This window comes from Chelon labrosus (assembly GCF_963514085.1).
Source record: "Chelon labrosus genome assembly, chromosome: 14".
Taxonomy (NCBI): domain Eukaryota; kingdom Metazoa; phylum Chordata; class Actinopteri; order Mugiliformes; family Mugilidae; genus Chelon; species Chelon labrosus.
The window spans coordinates 23,708,222-23,733,790 of NC_140347.1; the positions used below are offsets into that span (position 1 = coordinate 23,708,222).

A 25,569-nucleotide genomic window follows, 5' to 3' on the forward strand; every position below is an offset into this window, starting at 1 on the left:
ACACAGACACAGGGAGAACATGCAAACTCCACACAGAAAGGCCCAGTCGGCCCATGGATTCGAACCCGGGACCTTCCCACTGTGAGGCATCAGTGCTCACCACCTCGTCACTGTGCCGCCACTGTGGAAGTTTAGTTAACTGAAATTATCTTGTGAATAATGGACTCTCCCAGTAATGGAGAGTGGACTCTTAAGGTATAGTTAATCACAGCCAGCGTGTGACTACACGCACACCAATGTTCCCTCTAAGCTGCACTGCGTGCACGTTCTCCGTGCACAAGAAAATCTTTGCAGCGCATAAAAAAATCCAACATGAACTGTAAATAAATTAAACAAATAAATTGTTATTTGTTTATGTACCACTTTGCAATGTAACTCAGTGAGTGACAGGTGTCCAGCCAATGATATGATCCAGTTCACTTATGCTGCCGTACGTGCCCGCCCATACGCACCGCGGCGCTGGTGTTTTGCAGGTTAGCTAGGTAACAATGTGGCGGAGTTAAGGCAGTGGTACATCCACTCACCAAGACAAAGTAAAAATTAAATGTGGTTCTTTTAAGATGGAATGGCTGTCTGAGTGTGACCAGCGGTGAAACTGGGGGAGATTTTTTCTTTTTCAAGAGAGAAAGGTCTGCTCTGATTCCTTCTATTACAAGAGGAATGCTCTGCTTTCTATTGTTTTATATTAATTTATACAGTTTAAGTTAAGCAGGACAGGTTTCTGCTTAAGAAAGATATTTATTTTAATTGTTAATTTGAATATTTTTTTGATACAGGGTTTATTTTATCTCTGAAAGGTGTACATGTGTCAATTCTTTCAGAGCAGGACCCTCACAGTGACATATAACATACTACACAGCTCATGAACAACAAGATTTTTGTCCTTTTCATGTTAAGTGGGCCAAATCACTTATATTAAAAGTAATGGAAATTACTGCTGTAATGTGATTCTTTTGATAAACTATGTAACTTGCTATGATCTCAGGTTTTGGACAGGTGTGATACTGGTGTGTGGCCCCAGCGTGCACGTGTGATGTTGCTCATAGTATCCACAGTGTACTCACAGAGTTTTTGTGTATGCTCAGACACATGAAAAATTAGAGGGAACATTGATGCACACACATGTTTTAGTGAGCAAACTGACCAGAGCTGTCTCCAGATATTACCATGTATTGGTGAAAGAGATAGAGTCACTGGATGTTGGACCAGATGAAATGTTGTAGCCATCTAAAAAAACAGCAAGAAATCAACATGACTCAGTCTGTGGCAAAACAATAAGACAGCAGAAACAGTACTAAAGCATTAATGGCTGCTAAATTGGAACCTGCAGTTAGTCGAACAATACGGATGGAATATAGATTCCTCTGTTGTCTTGGCTGGCCAATGTTCCGACTCCTGGACCTCAAGTTAATCCAAACTCCTGGCAATGACCACAAGTATGTCTTTCTCAGCTGTCTGCACAGATGCACATTTGGGAAGACGATTTTATTCTGAAACCTCAGCATTTTAAAAGTTAAAAAAATGAATAAATAAAATTAAATTAAAAAAAATGAATAAAAAAATATATGATATTTACTTGAATGAATAGTCATGCACTGTGAGCACTAGATAGGCCAGTGCATTATTTTTTGCACTGTAAGCAATCTTCTAAAAGAGACCAAAAATAAGGGCCATGTTCCCAGCTTTGTCCAGATCACCACACCAGAAACAGCTGGAGAACTAGATCTTCTCAGACTGGCTGAGCAGATGCAGCTGTCTTGAAGACCTTCAAATTTACCATTTGCTGTACAAACTGCTGTCTTTACGCCCACACAATTTGGTTTGCAGGATACTTCAACCTCTAGTTCCTTCCCCAAATTCTTCAAGATAGCACATAAACCCGAGAGAGAAATAGGCATGTGTGGAATGGAATTGTAATAAATGCTTTCTTGAGTTATGGGATGGATTTGTGATTGACAGGTAAATTTCCTTTCCTGGTTTGTACAATCACCAGGGATTGGAAACTGACAAGTGACCACTTTCCTTGTGCATAAACAACAACAAAGCACAAAACTCAACCTAGACAGTAGTACGGTGCATACAGCCACATACTGTATCACAAATAGTTTTTACAACAACTGCTTTAAAAGGGAAATGATGTCCTAATAGCTGATTTGCCTTTTGTTTGTTTCAGATTTATCTGCAACAGGGAAGTCCAGAAACTTCACCTTGTAAGGACTGTTGACAGAGCAGTCCAGTGATACAATTCTATCATCACATTTCTCTTTCTCTGAAAGTGAGGGGTCCACTGGATTTCTCTCACTCCATATGTATTCACTAATCAGGCGTACCATTAAAACCACTGAAAAGAGAAGTAAATACCATTGACCATCTTGTGACAATACAATGTTCTGCTGGGAAACTTTTGGACCTGGCATTCATGTGGATGTTACTACCACACATCTAGACCAGACCAGGAGCCCCCACCCCTATCCAAGTTGTTACAGCTACTAAAGCCGGACTATTGAATTAGCGGCCCAGGCCGATCCGGTCCCTGAGGAAAGTCGAGGTACTGTTGCTTACGAAGAAGAAAGCAACAAAGCAACAGCTTTTCCTCATACAGTTTCTGTTTGCACTCAAAAATATGCATCTAATTCAATTCAGGTTCGAGTCAAATAGTTAAAAATTTGTTTCACACACACAAAAAAGTGCTAAAAAAAATTCAACAAAAATTTCTTAATTTGTTACCGTGATTACTTTTATTCTCTGGCCCCTTAGTTTGTTTCAGATTCATGAGCCGGCCCCAATTAACTGAACAGCCCTGTACTAAAGTTTCAGTTTTTTGTCTTTTTTTTATTATTATTATTTTTGTGGTCATCTCTGTATTAACATGATCTATGAAAGCTGGCTGAGATTTGTTTTTGTTTGTACCAATCTGTCGTACCTTGTGGTGGTTGAGTTGTCATTGGTGTGCTTCCTGTGAAAGTGAATAAATTTTAATCAGCTGCACTATTAATTTTCTAAGACATCATAAGACCTATTTAAGATGAATCTCAAGAAGCAAATAATGTTTCCCTACTGCAGGTAAAGACTGTGTTGTATTTTATCCATGCAAATCCAAACATTAATCTGTAACAGTATGTCTACATGTTGCCTACAAACCTCAAAGTTACTGCACATACTTCCAAACCATCAGATGCTGCTATACAATGTATTTAGAATGTGAGGAACAAGCCATCATCCACTGATCTTTCTGTGACACTATATTTCTTCAGGCTCTGATTAGAAGAACAAGAACATGCCTTTTTTTACACTCCAGACATCGATGCTCTTTTGTTCTATGAGTCATATTCGCATAACATGTAGGCTGTGGATGCATACATATCATCATCTACTGGCCAGAACAGGCAACTGCCCCAGAAGCAAAATGACTCTAATAAATGACTTCAAACATTTACTGATAAATGTTCCTGAATGAAAATCAGGATTATCACTGACAAATATATCTGCACATTTTATTTCCCTTTGCTAACTAACTAAACTATGAAGAAAAATAATTACATAGTTTGGCCTCATTGCAGCAAAGTGACAATGAATGAATGAATGAATACTGGTTTTGGACAAATACAAAATGCTACACTGTAAAATTGCTCACTTAAGTTAAGCTTGGAACAAGTAACATTGTTTTATCAATGTAACGAACTGAAGTGAGTAAAAATAAGGTCACGGTGCATTTTAGCACTATGTTGTTATAAGCTGTGTCAGAGGAAGCATTAAGGAAGAGCTTCCTGCATTTATTAAATTATTTATTTACTATCTATCATTGTGTGTGAGGGGAAGAGGATGTAATCTGATGTTAGAATTATCCCCATACACACAGGAAGGATTAATAAAGTATTCCGATTCTGATTCTGACTCTAAGCCGTACTTGATCGCCACATCATCTACAACAACAAACCTGCTTGCCATAGTTAAACTGATGTCGCACAAATTTACCTAGTACTCTCATTGATCCTATAGAACCATTATGCAAAGCCATCAACCAAATAGATCTGGATGATGAATCTTGCAACTGAAACAAGGGGGAAAAAAAATTGTTTTGTTAAGATGACCAGGTTAAGAGGATTGGTATTTTATTTGACTCCCAAGTTTTAATGGTGCAAATTATATTGTTGATGTGCAAGAGCAATATACTGTAACCCTGAATGACCTCTCAGATTACTGGTGGTGTCCACTGCTTCCTCATTTTACCCAAATTAAAACAAGGAAGTGATGGTTTTAGGAATTCCCCAACGACTTTAAATCTGTGACGTGTTATATTCTTTGACAAACTGATCCAAGTGAGCAATCACCTGCTTCACTATTTACCCTGCAGCTACCTTGAAACCTCCACCCGTTTGGGTTCAAAGTAAAACCAAAAGCTTTAAAATCTGCCATCAGGCCTCTAGCCAACCTTGACAGACAGAAATATTTTTAACGTTGTGCCAGATTAGCAAGTTATGTGAAGGAGGAATCCCACTAAGTCCAATGGCTTCTCAAAGGGTTTAATTATAACCAACATACAAAGAAAGAAATGATACATGTCTGCTTTACAAATTCAAAACATAATGAGGAATAGATATACTACACATTATACTGTATATAAACATATTGTAACTGTCAACATGCAATAGACCAAATAAACAGCAGAACAAATGAAGACATGCTAATAAAAGAATTCATAAAGATATGTCAGGAACAAACATATCATACCATAACATACCTGACATATCATAAAGATATGACATGTATGACAACATATATATATATTACATTAAAGTAGCAACAGAGTCTCCTTGATATATATACACATGTATATAATTGCTTAATTGCTTGCACCTATATCTGCTGGAATTAAATCTGACTGAAAGAATTATCCAGGACAATTAATAATTCTGATACCACACTGTGAGTAAACAAGATCAGTGAGCTGTGTAAGACAGCCTTGCCTAACTGATTTGAGTTGCAAAGTAAAACAAAAGAAGAGCCAGTATGCATTGTGCAGTTTTTCTTGTATTTACTCCCTCAATGTATTTTATCACAGCCTGTGCACAAGTACACACACACAAATGTTGTAAAGGGCAAATACAGTATTATACATCCAATATAATGTAGCAAGTGGAGGAGTCTGCCCCACCCTCAAACAACTAAGAGACTGTTTTTGTTCAGGAACATTTATGAAATGTTCTGCAACAGTTACTAAGTGATAGTTTATACGTTTGGAGCTGTCAGGTTAATAATGGTGACAGATTCACAGCCTGAGTCTGATGGTTGTAGCGTTCATTGGTATCCAGGCCATGCTGAGTTTGTAGTTTTGAGGAAGAGAGAAAGAGAACTCTTTGAATAAAACTGCCTTCTTGGGGTCACGTGGTGTAAGGGGCATGACAAGTGCAAATGGATCTCTGTCTCCAGTTATGTTTATTTACGGGGTCCTCACAATATATTATATCCAACATCTTGCTGGTGTATATTACATACTGTTGTTGTGAGCAGTTTTTGGACAATATAGAAATTTTAAAGTTTACTAATAATTTCAGATAATTATTTAACTGTTTTACATGTGACTTGTCATATAGGCTAGTGATGTGTCGTTAAGGAACGAGCCGTCTCTAAGAGCTGATTCTTTGTAGTGGACGAGAAGAGCCGATTCCTGTCTGGGAGAGCCAAAACTTTAGCTGCTCCTACGAATCTAAAAACGAGACATCCATGCTGAGGCATCTGGCATGTCAGAATGCCAACCTGCTCTAAAGACATTTATCTAAAGTGTCCTAATGTTAAGACTTTGGCCTGTATTTAATTGATTTGTTTGCTGTGCTTCAGTTGTTCATTTAAACCTTTGATTAAAACAATAGTAACTGTATTTTTGTAATGACAAAAATGCATAAAAATAAGGCTTTTATGAAAACAGTGAATGAGAAATGCTAACCAACACAATAAGTATCCATAACAGGTATTACAATAAAATAGAAGGCTTAGTGTGAAAATAAACGAAGAGCCATTTTGGAGCCGTTTGGGAGCCATATGAGTCGGCTCTTCTAGGGAGCTGAGCCAAAGGAGCCAAATCACTAGTTGAGGCAGTGAAAAGAATATTGTATTAAGCTGGTTTGCCTAGTTAGTTGTTATTCTGACTGACTAGAAGAGAGAGAGTCACTGGATGATGGACCAGATGACACATTGTTGCCATCAGAAAACTGACAAGAAAACAACATGACTCAGTCTGTGGCAAAACAATAAAACAGCAGATCTGTACTAAAACAAGAGAATAATTAAGAACTAAGTACTAATTCTTTTTTTTAAAGTGCCAACTGCAAATATCTCCATATTCTCAAAAATCACAGGCATGTTTTTGAACCTCATTTCCCAGAGATCCAAACAGTGTCATGTGTGACATTGTCATTCAGACTCTGTCCAGCCACTTTCTTGTCCAAACCCAGTCTACTTGGAGGGATTCCAGTGCTGGTACTCTACAACAAAATTAAGAGCAAACGCATGATCCATCACAGTATTTGAAAGCAACGTATTAGCTGGAAAAAAATATATTATTCAGAAAACTGTTATTACCTTCGTCCCACTGTTGTTTCGTTGTTGCTAATTCTGACCACACCTGTGAAGTTACATCTCAGAAATAAGCACACTGCTATACAATAAGCATCAAGCATTTATTTTTAGAGGAAACTGTAAAGTTCAAAGTTGGGAATCATTTGCAATGTTTTGGGTTTCCAACTTTCAAGCTCATCAATTTAATCAAACCAAGCTATATTTGTTCAAGTTGCCCAGCCAAACACCACAGGAAGCTTGTTTTCCTTGCATGAGGATGTTGCTATTAAACTTTCTTGAACGTGTAGAGGAATGTGAAAATCTGCCACTTTGGGATCATTAATAGATGGAGACAAACCATGAAATAGCCATTAATGGTGGACACTAGGGATGGGCGATATGGACTAAAAAATTTATCCCGATAATTTCTGGTATTTATCACAGTAACGATAAAAATGACGATAAATAAACAACATTTCAGCCTAATCTTTTTGACTATAATGCATCGGCAAGTTTTATCTGAGTTGTTTTTTTACCGGACTCTTTGGATGAAGTCGACGCTGCTTCTGCATCCTCGCGCATTTCTGTCTTTCTTTATATTCTGGTTTGTGCTTGGGTTTGAGGTGGTGGAACAAATTAGTGGTGTTACTGTCCTTTTTATGCACTATTTGTTTGCAAACCTTGCATGTTGTAATTTGCTGCTCTGCATCAGACTTTTTAACCCCTTCATGCCTAGTGTTGCAAATTCGCGACGCACTGTTTCCGTTCAGACTGCAGCCGAAATAACGCATGTAATACTCCAGTGTCGGTTTGTGCTGATTCAAAAAATTCCTAGGAACCTTTTGCAAGCACTAGTTTCTCGTAGGACCAGCCGGAGTGGTAAGCAAAAATACAAATATTTAGTTTCTTTATATAATTAAAAAATCAATTCAGGCATTAAGGGGTTAAAACCAAACCAGATAACGGAGGTGGAGCCTCGTTTAGGAACAAGCTCCTCGCTGCGGCGTATCTGCGTATCTGCTATTGTCAGTTTGTCAATATTCCATAGGAGTTGGGTTGCGAGTGTGTCGCGCACATATATACGTCATCAATGGGAATTTATCGTTTTTATCGCGGGACGACATATTCTTACCGTGGGAAATGTTTTTGACAATATATCGTAAGCGATTAAATATCGCACATCCCTAGTGGACACTTATCCCAAGTTATCTGTATAAATCTACTTATTAAATCACACATTAATCAGATGTGGATTCTACATCAGAGTTGGCTTTTAATTATGCTAATTAAATGTATGTTGAGACAGACATACCTTTTTGTCCAACAGTGTTCCAAACACCAATATGAAGAAACCCTTTATAAAGAAACACAGAGTAACGTCAGCTATAAGGCATTCAGTGATAGCAGACAAGCCATCAAATAATGTAGGTAGTGCAATATAATATACAGTTCTGCTTTATTAAATACTGAATTAGTACCTGCAGTGAATTGAACAATGCAAATGCAATATGAAATCCTTTGTTGTCTGGGTCAGCAATGGTTCCAACTCCCAGGCCCCAGGTTAATCCAAAACATGGTGTGAGCACAACCAAACTCCTGGCAATAACCATAATCATGTGCCTCTCAGTTGCTTTGGCAGCACTCCCTCCTACATTTCTTCTCAACATTTTGTATATCACCACAATCATGATTATGAGGTTTATCAGCACTATTGACAGCACAGGTGTTACAAATGCCAGTGTCACGAGGGGAAAGAGGGGGAGATGAGAAGTGGATGATGATGAATGAAGAGAAGGTTATTATTGTTATTGAAGGGAAAGGGGGGAAGCACAGGTACTGGTGATTTATCGGGGGAGAGCACGCTGACAGCGACCAGAGGAGAGAGAGGACGGCAAACCAACGAGAGCCGGTGTACTAAAAACAAAAGGTTTATTAATAGAACTTAAAATAAATACAAAAACAATAAAAGAACAAAACGTTAAAACCTTAAAAAGGTTTTAAAACCAAAAGTTAAAAGAATACAAATAAACATTAAAAACTGTCCACTACTAAAACAAAATAAAAAAGAGAGTCAATCATGGCCGCCAGACCGGGGACGAGGCGGCTCAGAGGGGAAGATGACGGAGGCCTTCCACCTCTCCAGGTGCCGCAGGCGCCTCTTCTTCTCTCTTGGCAGTCGGCTGCCCGGCTGACACCTGGAAGATAAAAAGACACGGCCAGTACGGGTGCCCACACAACGCACGGGTTCCGGTGCCGCCGCACAACCACACACGAGAGCGTTACTGACGGCCCATAGGGAGAAACTTACCCGCCAGGCAGGGCGCACTGCCCTGCCGCTGCGAGTACTTCGTGTAGTAACGCTCCGCGGTCTCTTCATTCGTGCGGCCGGCACACCCGCTGCTGGGACACCCGCTGCCTTCGGCCGTTCTCTTCTCGTTCAAGGCCTCCTCCTCGTTCTCCTCCCCTCACGCCGCCACAACGTCCCTCTGGCGTTCCTCTCGCATGATGACTCTGTCCTATCTCAGTCCCCAGTCAGTCAGTCCATCCATCCGTCCGTCCGTCCATCCGTCCATCCGTCCATCACGTTCTCCTTCTGTTCCTACATGTTATCGCCGGACCTCTGGCGTCTTTCTCCCATCGTGCCTTCTTTTCCGGGTCGTACCTTTCTATATACCCCTCCGCCACTCTCCCCCGCTACCGATTGGTTCCGTGGTACGGGGAGAGGGCGGAGCCTCCCAGGTGCAAATGGTGGTGTGTTCACGGGCAGTAGTTAGTTAAAAACACACGCATGCATTAAAAACATAATAAATAAAATGGTTAAAAACAACACAAGTAAAAGCATGCAAAGGTTAAAATTCAATAAAACAAAATATTCAAATCATACTAAAACCCACACTTCTGCCCCGTGACATCTCCCCAGATCTTAATAATTGCAGTCCCTGCAAACATTAACCGTCTTCACATCGCACTGGGGGGTCATTCCAACTTTGTCCGAGTTCCTTCCAGCTTCGTCCGTGTTCCTCCAACCTTGCATTTTAAAACAGTCACTTGGTCCTAAAAACTCTGACCTAGGTGTATCAGGGTACACCGGCATACAACATGGCCGCCTCCTCTCATAGTCACTGCAGGTGCTCTTACCCCGATCCTGCCGACAACGCCATTTTCTGTCACGAGGGGAAAGAGGGGGAGATGAGAAGTGGATGATGATGAATGAAGAGAAGGTTATTATTGTTATTGAAGGGAAAGGGGGGAAGCACAGGTACTGGTGATTTATCGGGGGAGAGCACGCTGACAGCGACCAGAGGAGAGAGAGGACGGCAAACCAACGAGAGCCGGTGTACTAAAAACAAAAGGTTTATTAATAGAACTTAAAATAAATACAAAAACAATAAAAGAACAAAACGTTAAAACCTTAAAAAGGTTTTAAAACCAAAAGTTAAAAGAATACAAATAAACATTAAAAACTGTCCACTACTAAAACAAAATAAAAAAGAGAGTCAATCATGGCCGCCAGACCGGGGACGAGGCGGCTCAGAGGGGAAGATGACGGAGGCCTTCCACCTCTCCAGGTGCCGCAGGCGCCTCTTCTTCTCTCTTGGCAGTCGGCTGCCCGGCTGACACCTGGAAGATAAAAAGACACGGCCAGTACGGGTGCCCACACAACGCACGGGTTCCGGTGCCGCCGCACAACCACACACGAGAGCGTTACTGACGGCCCATAGGGAGAAACTTACCCGCCAGGCAGGGCGCACTGCCCTGCCGCTGCGAGTACTTCGTGTAGTAACGCTCCGCGGTCTCTTCATTCGTGCGGCCGGCACACCCGCTGCTGGGACACCCGCTGCCTTCGGCCGTTCTCTTCTCGTTCAAGGCCTCCTCCTCGTTCTCCTCCCCTCACGCCGCCACAACGTCCCTCTGGCGTTCCTCTCGCATGATGACTCTGTCCTATCTCAGTCCCCAGTCAGTCAGTCCATCCATCCGTCCATCCGTCCGTCCGTCCATCCGTCCATCCGTCCATCACGTTCTCCTTCTGTTCCTACATGTTATCGCCGGACCTCTGGCGTCTTTCTCCCATCGTGCCTTCTTTTCCGGGTCGTACCTTTCTATATACCCCTCCGCCACTCTCCCCCGCTACCGATTGGTTCCGTGGTACGGGGAGAGGGCGGAGCCTCCCAGGTGCAAATGGTGGTGTGTTCACGGGCAGTAGTTAGTTAAAAACACACGCATGCATTAAAAACATAATAAATAAAATGGTTAAAAACAACACAAGTAAAAGCATGCAAAGGTTAAAATTCAATAAAACAAAATATTCAAATCATACTAAAACCCACACTTCTGCCCCGTGACACCAGTAGAGCCTTGGACTCGTACCAGTTGAGCCAGCAGGACCCAGTTCTTTGGACGTAGTCATTTCTGGGTGCAGTTACAGCTATAGTATGGGTTGCAATGATGATGGGTGCCCCATAGCCTAGAGAGAATCCAATAGCCAACATAGATGTTTTAGACAACCCCCCTTCAAAGACAGCGACTGTACGGTAGAGCAACAGCAGACCTGATGCTAACATCCAGAAGAAGAGGGCTAAGTAGAAGAAATGGATAAAAAATGTAACTGCAGTGCATGCTGGGCTAGGCAGATCTTTGCTGTCTGTCTCATTTGCATCTGAAATGAATGCTCCAATAATAAACCAAACATGTGCAATCAGAAGAGACACTGCAATATTAACAATGGAAACATGCCGCAAGTAAGACGTGTTGTTCTTTCTTATTTTTCTCCATACGACAGATTCAATGATGAGACATATGAACAAGGAACCTATGGATATGCCAACTCCAATGTAGGTTATATAGTCCAGGTCAGGGTCATTGAAACTGTTGGGTGACATAAGGATAGAGAAGGAGGTCAGATGGTTGCAGTTGCATGCGACACTTCTGTTGACACTGAATACCAATTCACAGCCCTGGTCATCCCATCCTCCAAGACCATCAAAGAAGCTGAAGTTCCAGAAAACACACTGAGGATTGTCCAGAGTGTTGTTTATGACATCAAATGTGAGTGAGATGTTATTGACGTTGCGACTGGATTGAACTAGTACAACCCTGCCATTGATAACATTGAGGGATGAATTGTCTTCGTCTCTTGTGGGAAGTACATTATGCATTGAGGAGAATGATATAACAGTGATTGACTTATATCCTCCATCAGACTCTGGTATGTCTATCTCAACTGAAGAATTGAAGTCAGCACTGAAAGTGTTTGTAAATGTAGTTTTGTTCAAGAGAATAAAGGGAGTATCAATGTCAAAAGTGTCATTGGTAAGGCCCCTTGTTATAGTCTCAAGAGACTGCAACAATAATGAGCTGACACTTTCAGCTGTGGGGATGTTACTTCTTGTTAATGGCATGTTCCTGGTATCATAGGTGTTTATTAATGTCCATGACTTTCTGGCCTCGTCTGTGGTGAGAACACCTACAGTTAACAGCACATCCTAAATTGAAAGAAAAGAAGGTATTAAATTCAAAAACATTGCTATTTACAACAGCATTTAAACCTTGGTAGACTAAGTCACTTACCTCCATTGAAGTTCTGCTAATTGAGATATTTAACGATGATGACGCATTGGCTACATTTCTGAGTATTTCAACAATAGACACGATGGTCGCAGGAGATTCAGTCACTTTCTGAGTGGAGTTGACAGTGATGTGGCTGAGCTCGTCCAAGAATTCTGGCAGTGAATTATTATTTAAAGACTGTGAAAGTAGAAAATTTAGATATATGGGTTATCTCAAGGATCCAATTTAAAGACCTTCAATCTAGCTAGGCAATGTCATGTTTAGCTAGACATTTTGAATCAAGACCTCCATTATTGGATTAAACAATTTTGTAAATATGTGATCGACTTATATTCTGCATATTCTGTCTTGTCACTGAACATTTTGTTTCATTATTACCAAAGCAAACCAACATTTTTAATAATACAAAGGCTGAAGGAAGGCAGCCGCTAATGCCATCATCTGGTGATAGAAACAGTTAGAGAACTAGATCACCTCAGACTGCACTAAGAGCTCGTGAACACGTTGAAGGATGAAGTTGAATGTGAAAGTGAAGGATCCATTGGATTTCTCTCGGAACACTGCACCATCTTTCCGTATCAGCTTACATTCATAAAGTCCTGAAATCAATGTTCATCATCGTCATATGAAGTCAGTATTAATGAAACAACAGCATGGGCATTTTTTTCCACTAGGTTGTTGGAATACTGTTGGTTGTTCTTTTACAGTTCAATTTGATTCAGTTCAATTCAGATTATATTATTATTACATATGTAAATTGAATTAGATATTACATTATATTACACTTTTAACACTACTGCCATAAATAAGTAATGTCAACTAAAACTCTGGAGTAAAAGCCAGTTTGTAGTCTAGATAGCCAATCTACTGCTGCAGCATATTAAACCACACAAAAATGTATTTAGTCTTTAATACCATAGATAACAGAGATGTAAATTATTTGGCTTATCTAGCAAAAACTAAAATATGATTTTTAATGAGAGAATCACTCATTGTCAGTGAGTCATTACAGTTTCAAAGACAGCCTGTAAAGGTTTACTGGTACACATAATAGAATAGAATAGAATAGAATGGAATAAAACTTTATTGTCAACCGGGGTGAAAATTTGTTTTCAGCTCACCAACACAGGAGACAGAAAGTACTAAAATACAAAAGTTGACATAAATACAGGCACACAGCATTGCATTGACATAATAATAAATACAGTAAAGCGGTGGATGGCAGTTCGAGTCACCATATGTGGATTGGTCACTTAGTTGTGTTAAGAATGCCAATGGCATTAGGGATAAAAGACTTTAAAAAAAAAAACCTTGGCCAGAGGTGCTCTATAGTGCCTCCCAGACTTCAAAACTTCAAACTGATTAAAAAGAGGTTGGGAGCTGTCAGCCAGGATTCTCTTAGCTTTCCTCCCCGTCCTTTTGGCGTAAATGTGGGTCAGAGACTTTTTGGGGTTTTCCCACAATTTTGCGTGCCATTGCCACAATCCCATTTAGTTTGTTCTTGCACTTACAGCCTCGTCCCAACTAAGCATAAAGATGAAATGTTAGGACACGTGTGCAGTGTAGACAAGTTCCAGAATCACAGGAATGACCCCAAGACAGCTCAGTCTTCTCAGAAGGTGAAGCCGCTGTGAACATTTCTTAAAAACAAAGTCTGTGTTTTCTGAGAAGTTCATCTGGCAGTCCAGAACTGTGCCAGTTAAAAGTTTCCATAGTTTCAACAAGTTGACCATCAAGTGAAACTACTGTCAGATCTCGTTTTGTGCAGATAACCAACTCCTTTGTTTTTGAAACATTGATTTTCAGCTGGCTATCTAAGCATCTTCTTCTGTAACTGCTTATTCCTGTTAAGGGTTGCAGGGTCTGCTGGAGCCTATCCCAGCTGTCATCAGGCGAGAGGCGGGGTACACCTTGGACAGGTCGCCAGTCCATCGCCCCGCTCGCAGGGCTAACACAAAGACAGACAACCATTCACCAATTAACCTGACCAGCATGTCTTTGGACAGTGGGAGGAAGCCGGAGTACCCAGAGAGAACCCACGCAGACACAGGGAGAACATGCAAACGCCACACAGAAAGACCCAGTCGGCCCATGGATTTGAACCCGGAACCTTCTTGCTGTGAGGCATCAGTGCTAACCACCTCACCACTGTGCCGCCCCGCTGACAGATGTGATAAAATCATATATTTTATATTGTGAGGACACTGTTGCTCCCACCAAACAGATAACTATTGACCCAAACAATAAGAAATGGATTACCGAGGACATGAAACGTTGCCTGGTCCAGAAGAAAAAGGCTTTCTTACAAGGAGACAAGCCCAGGATAAGGAAGTTGGAAAAGTAGTTCAGGAGAAAGGCCAAGGTGGCCAAGATCAACTTTAAAAGTAAAGTAGAGAAGAAAGTAACAACTGGAAATGCGAGGGAGGCACTCACTATTGATAAACAGCCAGTGACTTCCATCCGAGGCAGAATCAATCCACACAAGGCCCCTGGCCCTGACAGGCTCAGAGGTAGGGTGCTAAAGGACTGCACCACTCAGTTAAGTGGAATTCTCACCAGGCTGTTCCAGGATCTTCTGGATTCTGGCTGTGTCCCCAGCCAGTGGAAGGAGTCCAAAAAGGTGTATGGAAAGGACATGAAGGACTATAGGCCAGTGGCCCTGACATCAGTGCTGCGCAAAAGCATGGAGAGAGCCCTGGGTGAAACTGGATCCACTCCAGTTTGCATACAGGGCAAGATGTGGTGTAGAGGATGCAAATCTCACACTTTTAGACACTGTCACTAAACACGTGGGGCCTCATGTACAAAGACGTGCGTGGATTTCCTTCTAAAACGTGGCGCACGCTCAGTTCCAGAAGCACATTTCCCTTGTACATCCCAGTCAACGTGGAATTGAGTGCACATGTTGTACCCGACCCTTCCCTATCCACGCCCTCTTTTAAATATGCAAATTACATTTAAATTGACCCTGCACCTGAGATCCCCCTCTCTGCACAATCAGAAAATGAAAACATAAGAATGAGTAAAATGGGAAAAAAGAAGAACTTAATTCATTCTTGATACATCTGAACTCTTCTGTGAACGAGTACGTACGGAACATTTTTGGGCGCATGCACACTTCGTACATGAGGCCCCTGGACTATACACACCCACACACTAGGATATTATTCGTGGACTTCTCTTCTGCTTTTAAAACTGTAAGCACAAACACCCTGCTGCACTGTCTTTTAAACCCTCAGGTCCATCCAACACTGGTTTTGTGGATAAAGAGCTTTTTACAGGACAGACCACAACAGGTGCTTTTAAACGGTTTTAATATCGAGCAAACTTGTTGTAAACACAGGGCTCCCTCAAGGCTGTGTTTTATCCCCCATCCTCTTCTCTGCATACACCAACAGCACCTCCTGCAGCAGTGAAGGAAAGACGCTTTTTAAGTATGCAGATGACATGGCCCTAGTGGCCCACATGACTGGCACTGATGCTCCGTCCCAATACCAGCAGACAGTCAGCAACCTGGTCAAAACAATTTAGTGAGAACTCACTCGAGCTGAACATAACAAAGACCAAAGAGTTGTGCTGTGGAGGCAGAAACAAAGCAGCAACATCACCATCTCTTTTCTAGCCACTCAACATCCAGGGACAGCTGGTAGAGCAGGTCCAGTCTTTTAAATGTCTGGGGACTGAGATTGACACTTGTCTATCCTTGGAGCAGCACATTGACACTATTTATCAGAAAGCACAACAGCGCCTCCACCTCCTGAGGAAACTTAGAACTTTCAACATCAGCAAGGACATTTTAACCCTGGTTTACCGGTCACTCATTAAATCTGTTCTCACATTTAACATGTCATCCTGGTATAACTCTCTCACCACCAAACACAAGATCAAACTTAACAAAGCAGGCCAGCAAAATAAGTGGTTCACTCCACACTCCCTGAACAGCTGCTCTATGATCAGGAAGGCTACCCTGATCACAGAGGACCCTTCTCATCCCCTTCATCACTCCTTCCAGTTACTGCCATCAGGCAGAAGGTACAAGGTTCCACTGGGCCGGAAAAACATCTACAAAAAAATCCTTCATTCATCTGCAATCACCATCCTGAACACCCTTAAATAGACACTGCACTTTTTATCACTTCACCAGTCACGTGTGTTTTAATGTTCTCTAAATGTGTGTTTTTAATGTTGAATGTGTCTTGGTGGGAACTGTGTGATTATCTATCTATCCATCTATCCATCTATCCATCTTACCATTGTCAGTTCGGAAAAATCTTGACACAGCTAATGTTGCTGATCCTTTCTGTCTCGAAAAGCTGTGTTCTCTGTCTTCACGTATGAGATTTCCATTACGTGTCCACTCAGCAATCCAGTCTGTACCAAAATTGAGCCCCTCTGGTGGAGGGCCACACGTTACAGTCACACTATTTTCAAAGAATTCTTCATTTGGATCAAACTTCAAGAATGCTGTACCTGGATGGACAAGAGATAACCAACTCCATGAAAAAAACTCACACAATTATCATAAAACCATCCAACACAAAGATTATACACATGAAAATAATAAAAAACATACAAAACTGTCTTACTGTCAAATATTACTTTCCACTCAGCTCTGTAAATAATCCAGATTTAAGTGCTGTAATTTCTGTATCTTGAAAAGTTGTAGCACTGACAGTAAAGGTAGCAATGGTACTTCCGCTCCTGTAATACAGAATTGAATACCAATAAAAATCCAGATATAACGTAAGTAATATAGGACCACATTACATCTGTTCTGAAACCATGGTGCCATCCCCCAATCATTACCTACAGAAAGCGTTTGGACCAAGTTTTAGTTAGCACTAACTTTAAAATATCTTACTGAAGCGTCAAGACTTCCGCCCTGCCACATTTCTATTTAACATTAAACTTAAAGGTGCAGTGTGTAGGTTGCAACCAAAAGAATGCCCCTCAATCACATCTTCCTTTCCAAGTGTGTAGAAGAGACTAAGGTGATTAAAGCTTCAACAGATGATTACACACCAATGCAAACATGTAATAAATTAACACTACATTTCCTCAATCTTACGTACTTTGCTATTATGGTTGAAAAGAATCCAAAATTCCAAAGTCCAAAACTTATGTAATAGGGAGTGTAAACTTAAACAACTCAAAATGTACTTACTTAAATGAGATTAACTTTGCTGAACATAAAGTTGAGATGTGCTCCTTACATTGGTTTTGAATCTGTTAGATAAATTGATAGATGAATCAAACCAGAATTAATAAATATCACATTAACTAGATCAACATTGTGATATCATTGACAAACACAGAAAAAAGCCTTAACACTCACTGATTTATCAATGTCTTGGAAAACTTTACTGCTTGGGTCATTGTATGACGAGTTGAAATCCATGTTCAGGGTAAGGGTAAAGGTCTTTGCTGTGTTTGTGGTCATCATCAATGCAAATAAATCAGACACCATTAGCATCAGTCAAAGCTCTTCTTGACTGATAAATATTTTAGTTAAGTGATTACAGAATGTGTGGAATTGAGATCAACGTAAAATGTTGTCCATACCAGTTGGAGTTGGGGTTGTAAATGTTATGATATCTGTGGAGACTAAATTATTTCCCTTTCTGCCCAGAAAAACTCCATGTCTTAATTTAAAACCCACATCAGATGATTTAATTGTAACTTTGACCATATATTTGCCCTTTTATATTGTATAGGCCCTGAACATATCGTATAAATAATTATTGTTATTAATTATCTGGCAACAATGGAACCAAACATGCTGCATATAGTATATTTCCAAATTATAGAAGACACAAGATGGTGTTTGTTCCATCCAGTGTTTCCCAAGTAAAATCTTTAGAATAAATGTCACTCATTTGTTAAAAATAATAATTGGAAACAAGTGGGGTCAAATGTAATCTCTCTCTGCATGTGACAGATTCCTCTCTTCAGGCTTGTGGAGAGGTCAACTACCTGACTGCCATTAAAAAAGCAAAAATACATTTATCTTCCTGTCTGTCTGTGATTCAGCCAAGACACGGTTGCATTGTACCATGATGAAATGATGTATTGTGTGACAGCCATCAGTTGTACCTGTTTGACTGATGCTGGGCTGGCAGTACTGGTCGTCATTTGGGATGCCATTAATACATCCACATGTTTCACCAGCGATGGCATCACAGGCTCCATATTTAATGCAGCTGTCATACGACCAAGCAAAGCTCTCCCCACATGTGCAGCGATAGCCACTCAGAGATGATGAACACACTGAGAGAAGAAACAGTAGCACACACCTCAATGTTTGCTGTTAGAGTGAAGACACATCAACCTTTGGAAAACAACCGAGTTAAAAAATAAATAAATAAAAGGATGTTTTACCTGTTGTGATGTCAATGCTGGTGATTTCACTTGTGCTGTTGATTGTTAACGGAAAGCTGAGATTGTTCAAAATCATTCGGAGATCCTCCAGATTAGAGATGTTCATAACAGCTTGGAGCTCATAATCAATGGAATTAGTGAGAGCTAGAGTAGAACCAGACATGATCAGATACTGTGCCACTGTTGAACTGATACATCAGTAAACAGGGCAGAACAGATTCAGTGATCAGTATGTATTGCTCTAATAATCAGCACAGAGATGTGCAATTATCAATCGGTTAATAATAGCTGATGAACTAAAATGTGACTCACTTGCTCTATTTTCTCTGACATGTATGGGGGTTCCTTTTGTATCATTTAATTCCTGGAAAAATCATCAGATGAGTTCAACTGTGCAGATCAGTCTACATAGATCAATAACTGTAACTAAGTAGTAATGATCAACTAAAAAGTTAAGAGTATGTTTAGTGATCAAATCCCACCAGTTTCAGTATTTTATGGTATAAAACTCTAGTGTTAGTACTTATTAATTCTTCCTCTCACCTCATTGAAGACATTCAGAGACTCTCCGTTTCCTTGATTCTCCTGAATGCAGCATATAGTCAGAAGAATAACCACGTATCCTACAGCCTTTGGTAAAGCCATCCTGACTAGAGAGTAAATATAGTAAATACAATCACTTTTCATTATTATATTGTAGGGAAAACCAGTGGAGATGCTCAAAACTATAAGCTGTTAAGCTTGTTAAGACTGTGCAGATTCCTTGTCTGAAATGGTACCAGGAAGTCAACAAATAAAAATTGCCCCACCTTCCTGCAATGTGAAAACTTGTGGTTGTTGTGGCATATGACCATTGCATTCACATAATGTGTTCATGTTTATTGTTCAGCACGGCAAGAGACAGCCGAGGACAGTTTTAGAAATTATAGACTTTAAAAATATACAGCAATGACAGCTACACACATGGAAGGACAAACTTAACTAAACTGGATAAGAGACAGTTGGAATAATATTAAAATACTGTTAGTCCCCTTCTTCAGCAGTAGGCCAGAAAGAGTTCTGGATGGTATCTCACGCCCATCACATTTAGCAGAGCTTGAGAGGGTCTGTGACAAAGGACGGACTAAAATAACCAAGAACATATAGCCGGCCGCCTCTGATGAGGGTGTATAGTGTGAAAGGCCAAAACACCCCATGAACCAGAGGAGCACTACTACTGAAGCATCCCAAAATTCAACCAAACTCCCGAGCTTCTTCAACCAATTCAGCAAGAACTCTTGTATGTGTTTGCACAAAGAACATCTAATCCTGTGTTTTGGAATCTTTGTCTTTATGTATGATCATCATCATGATCAATTAGTTTACAGTGATTGTATGCAACTTTCAAAAATGTTATATTGGAGCTGAGAATAGATCTCTGAAACAAATAGTAAATAAGTCAGCTTCTTTCACAAATGACCATGGAATGCCACATGATGGTGCTGCAGCATTTTAATAAATCTTTGCCACACTATGAGTATGTTACTGAAATTTGAGCGTTAATAGATTTCAAACAACACAGCACTTGGCTCTGTTCCAATAGCTCGTAGTTTTGTTGGATTTTAGAGTTTGCAGATTAAATAAACTAAACAACTAACTATCCATTAGAATAGGAGAGAATTTTCAGAACATGTGTCTAGTTGTTAAAAGAAGTTGATACTGAATTAAAATTCCTTCTGTTTTAAATAAATTCTGGAGATAATCCTGGATGCAAATATATAGACCTCTGATCTACAAGATAGGTACTAAGGAAATATAAAAATAGTATTGGAAATGTATGATCCATGCTTTTAATGAGTTCAGTGGGGTGTTCCCTTTTCCCTTTTCTCCCTGCCTACATTTAACAAGCAAATGTTGTTTTTCCAAGCCCTGAAGTTCCTGCTTATGTTTCCATGCAATGCTGCACACACTGTGTGTACAGTACATCACAGTAAGTAGTATGCAAGGCATAACATTAAAACCAGGGGTAGTGCTGTAAATAACACTGACCGTCTTGCAACAATACAATGTTGTGCTGGGGAACTTTGGACCCGGCATTCAGATATTACTTAGACATGTAGCACCCACCTAGACCAGACCACGCACCCCCACCCTATAGCAATGACACTCCTTGATGGCAGCAGCCATCCCCATCAGGATGCAGCCTGACACAGGCACACACACAAAACCGCTTTAGGAACAACTCAAAAAACATGAAAAACAGCACAAGGTGTTGACCTAACCTCCAAATTCCCTAGATTGCAAACTGATCAAGTATCTGTGAGATGGTCCACAGAGGCCCCTCCATTTACCCATAGGACCTGAGGGTCCCCACTAACAACATTCTGTGGCCAGACACCACAGGACACCCTTCATTAATTATTTGTACATAGCCTGTCAGTATCAAAAATATGTGAATTCTTGTTTTCAGTAACTGGTTTGACCCCTGTCCAGCAATAATGCAGCTAAACATTTCCTGTAACTGCTGATCTGTCATCTACAACAGCTGGGAGGAATTTTTGCCCATTCCTTCCTCAGTACAGAACCACTTCAGTTATGAGATGCTGGTGGTTTTCCTCACATGAACAGTTTCCTTCAGGTCCTTCCACAAGATTTCTACTGGATTAGGGTTCACCGCATGGATAGATGTCGTGACATTTTCTTTTAGAATATGCCGGTTTAATTTATAATGAATTAATTTGTCTGTTAATGAGCAGTCCTGGCCCAGATGTTCAAGAACATTAACATTAGCCAATGTGAGAGAGGGCTTTTAATAAAAAAAAAATCAAAAATTCTAAACATCCCTCGAGTTTCTTATGTAACTCGTGCTTTCTCTGGGGGTTTCAGGCCAGGTTTCGTAAAGCGTCTTCAGACATCTTGTATTGTTATTGACGCTATATAAATAAATTAATTGAATTAAATGGTGGTTCACAAGAGCCAAGGATTTTTATTTGATTAATTACATTAGTTTTTGAAGAGATCTTTGTTGGTCTACTACTCCTGTAGAGGGTAACAGTCGTCTGTGAAGGTTCTCAGTCATCCAGGTCATGGTATATCCAAAAAGTGTTTTAAAAAAGGCAACTGGACTTGTATAAACGTCTACTAGTCCAGTTGCCTTTTTTTTTTTTTTTTTTTTTTATTAAACACTTTTTGGATCCTCCATTTGTTCACTGTCTGTGTATTTGTGGATACCAATCTCGTTATAAATGGTTTTGTGACCTATTCCGGCAACTTTTTCTGAGCTCCACAGAAAGCTCCTTTGTCCATGCAATCATACACTTCTACAAAAATAATTCACTGAACAACACCTTAGTCTCATTACACTGATTGTAAACACTTCTGAACAGATAGACTCCATCTCTGCCTTGATATCCTAGAAGTGAACTTTGGAAATTCACAGATAATAATTTAATTTACTTAACTGAGTTTTCTTTGACTATTTTCTGGACTGGATTTATTCTCAGAGCAGACACCTCTCTACAATTGAAGAGTATTAGTAGTAATAGTAAAATAAATAACCACTTATATAGTGAAATTTAAGATTTTTACCTGTCCTCTTGCCTCTGAAAAGGTTCTTGTCAGGAAGATGCAACCTTTTTACTGCACTTCTCCAGATACACAGACAAATATTCACATAGAGAGACTATCTGTGAACTTCCTGGAATATTTTTTTCCAACTCCCACACCTATTTACAAGATTAAACAAGTCTCACACTGTTATGATACCTCTGCATATTTTGTATACCCACATGCAAATTCTACATGTAAATTACTACTGTATGCCAATTTGACATTTAAAAACATTTTACAAATTCTTCTACCGAGATTCTCATTTTTAATGTTGTAACAACACTAGACTATAGATCCACACAATATCTTTTCCTTTTAGTGTTTTAAATAAATTATTCCCTAGTAGTCCACATGCCAATGGCAAACTATGGGAAACTGGATTGTGTCCCATGGCAACAGTGGACTTCTCAACTATGATCTCGAAGGGAGAATATTTGCATAGTGAGAGCAAGTTTCTATATTTATTCTATAATATAGTTTCTATATTTTATTTTATGCGTAAACACCAAAGCAAATTCCTTGTATGTACAAACATGCTTGGCAATAAAGTCTTTTCTGATTCTAAATGACAAGAGATGTGAGCACTGGTATAAAAGCAACCCCAGTAAGCGGGATTATTAAACAGATAATGTTGGACCTACTGAAACTCAAAACCCCATCTAGATTAACATCAAAAGAACTGATAGCTCAGTGTTCCAACATCCGCAAACAGCAACTGGTATCATAACTAGGATGACATGTTAGGGGGAGATACCATCATCCCTGCCATCAGAGATTGAGTACCAAGTCCCAATAGCAAACCCTTCCAATCTCAACATAAGGGCGACTGACCTAAGATTTAAGATCTTTAGTAAGCTAGACACCTGGAACCTCAGGAACCAAGACAAAGTGAAGTGTGGTGAGGTTGGAATAATCTACAATTTAAAGAAAGATGTATAAATTGGGGAAAAAAAAAAAAAAAAAAGGCCGACAACGCCACCTAGGTTTAAGGAGCCTAGGTTCTTTGGTATATCAGGGTGAGCAGAGTTAAAAACCACAATTGGACTAAAAGTGTATACAAAATATATTACAATAAAATAAATAACCCCGCCCAAAGTCTCCCCCTATAGGGTCACACAGTCGCCAGGAAATCCCACGCTCGAACCAGGCTGTACCGACCGGTCTCGACTCCCGGCGATGGCGGCCAAGGCCCTCAGTTGCTCCAGAGCACATACACCGGAAAGAGATAAAACACTGAGGTAAACCGTCGGGAAAAAATCTTTCAAGTCCAGAAGGGAGATCTAAAATCCCGATAAAAACTCTAAAACTATTACAAATGGTCAGAGAGGGTACTTAGCTGCAAGAGGGTTGCATCGTGATCACACCCCTCTACAAGCCCACGACGCTTCCCCTCCATTCCCGTTTGTCTGCCGTCCACCTCTGTTCTCCCAACACGCACGGTCCGCCGCTCGATCTGCCCTTCTCCCTTTTAGTGGAGGAGGTGATGGTGTCTCGGTGATCTGGTCCTTTCTTGGGAGCACTCCGCCCTCAGCGTTCCTGCCCGCTTTGCTTCCACTGCCTGAATGAATATGGTTACAGCTCCTTGCCCGCCGGCTGGGGCTCATTTGCTTAATTAACCTGCTGCTGAGTCCGTGTATAGTTCAAGATCAGTCCGGACCACATGCAAGACTACATGCAATTTAACAAATGTCAACTAAAAAAGCAACACTAGAAAACTCAAACCAACACAACATGCAATATAACACAAAACAGCCCAACATGCAAAATAACAAAACATGCAACCTAAAACTGACCCCGTCACAGAAGGGCATTCTGAAAATCTACTGGACTCTTCCAGCATTACAATCTTTGCTACGACCGTCACTGAGACCAAAAAGCAAGAATATGCCACAGCAACACTGACCGTTAACAACAGTGATCCCTACGAGATGAACATCTGCAATGGGTTGGACGGGGAAAGAAGTTGAAGCGCAAGATCAAGGCAACACAGAAAAGTTAGCTGTGGAGTATATCAAGGAGATGATGGCGAGTAAGAAAATGCAAACTCTATTAAAATGCCTTTTTAAAGGGTTTAATTGTAACTACGAACAAGGTTTTCATTCATAAACACACAATGCAAAGCAATTATACATTTCCGTTTTACAAATTAAAGGCATAATTACAGATAGAAAACACATTTTAGTCACAACAGGTATAATAGAAAATCAGAATCAGAATCAGCTTTAATGGCCAAGTATGTGCACATACAGGGAATTTGACTCGGTTAGGGTTAGTTAAATAAATGAAAGAAAATAAAAATAAAAATAAAAATAAAAATAAAATAAATCTCTATCTATACACATAAAATATAGAATAAGAGCAGATATATACACCAAACCAGGATTTTGTATAGTGACTATATACAATAGTGCAGAGTTATAGATTATTGTTCATGTGAATGGTCTCACACTCTGTGACTGGGGAAGAAACTGTCCTTGTGGCGGGTGGTTTTGGCGTACAGTGCTCTGTAACAACGGCCTGAGGGGAGGAGTCTAAACAGATTGTGACCAGGGTGTGAGGGGTCTGTGGAGATTTTACTGGCCTGCTTCCTGACCCTGGACCAGTACAGGTCCTGGATGGAGGGAAGGTCAGTGCCAATGTTCTTCTCTACAGACCTGACTGTTCTCTGCAGTCTGTCCCTGTCATGCCTGGTGGTGGATCCAAACCAGACCGTGATGGACGTGGTCAGGACAGACTGGACTATTGCAGTGTAAAAGATTATCAGCAGCTCCTGAGGCAGGTTGAACTTCCTGAGCTGATGCAAAAAGTACAGCTTCTGCTGGGCCTTCTTCCTTACAGAGTCTATGTGGGAGGTCCACTTCAGATGGTGGGGGAAGTGAAAGGTGTGAAAGTCCTTTCGAACCTGGAGTAGAAGTCACTTAGGTCCTCAGCCAGGCGAGGGCTCCCCACAGGGTGGGGGGATGGTCTCCTGTAGTTGGTAATGGTGTGCAAGCCTTTCCAAATTGCAGAAGAGTCGTTGGCAGAAAAACGGTCCGTCAGCTTTTCTGTGTATTTCCTCTTTGCTGCCTTGATCTCCTTTGTCAGCTTGTTCCTGGCCTGCTTGTACAGGTCCTCCTCCTTGTCCTGGTGTAGACATCTCAGTTCTGCAGTGAACCATAGTTTGTTGTTGTTGAATGTGCAGAACGGTTTGGTCTGCACGCACATGTCCTCACAAAAGCCGATGTAAGATGAAACTCAAATGTAAAACAAATGAAAAATGAGGATACATCATGTGCAGAAAATGGGTATAGGAGTTCTATAGTCTTTGTGCAAGTCTAGTCTTAGAGTACAGAAAAAAAGCTGTGCTGCTTTTTGTTTTATCAGTCCAACATTCAGTCCAAAAACAAAATAAAATAAAAAATCTGCTCTCACACGTGAATAAAAACATATTAAACCTTTGATGGGGTCCACTTGGGACCTCATTGCTATATTCAGAATTGT

The 25,569-nt window shown here is 40.5% G+C and overlaps 1 protein-coding gene and 1 long non-coding RNA gene across 2 annotated transcripts; both read right to left on the reverse strand.

The window, feature by feature from the left end:
* Positions 1-8,467: 8,467 nt before the first annotated feature.
* On the reverse strand, positions 8,468-10,866 carry LOC311499498. Its single transcript, XR_014699449.1, has 2 exons — positions 10,290-10,866; positions 8,468-10,176 (listed from the first exon to the last, which is right to left on the reverse strand). It is a non-coding gene; the product is annotated as an uncharacterized lncRNA (long non-coding RNA).
* Positions 10,867-10,872: 6 nt separating this feature from the next.
* LOC311499859 (adhesion G-protein coupled receptor F1-like) lies at positions 10,873-12,760 on the reverse strand (the record flags this gene model as incomplete). The annotated part of the gene is made up of 2 exons (XM_084560997.1): positions 10,956-12,760; positions 10,873-10,887 (listed from the first exon to the last, which is right to left on the reverse strand). Exons 1-2 carry the CDS (start codon positions 11,952-11,954, stop codon positions 10,873-10,875), a joined length of 1,014 nt encoding a protein of 337 aa, XP_084417123.1. The 5' UTR covers positions 11,955-12,760.
* Positions 12,761-25,569: the final 12,809 nt, after the last annotated feature.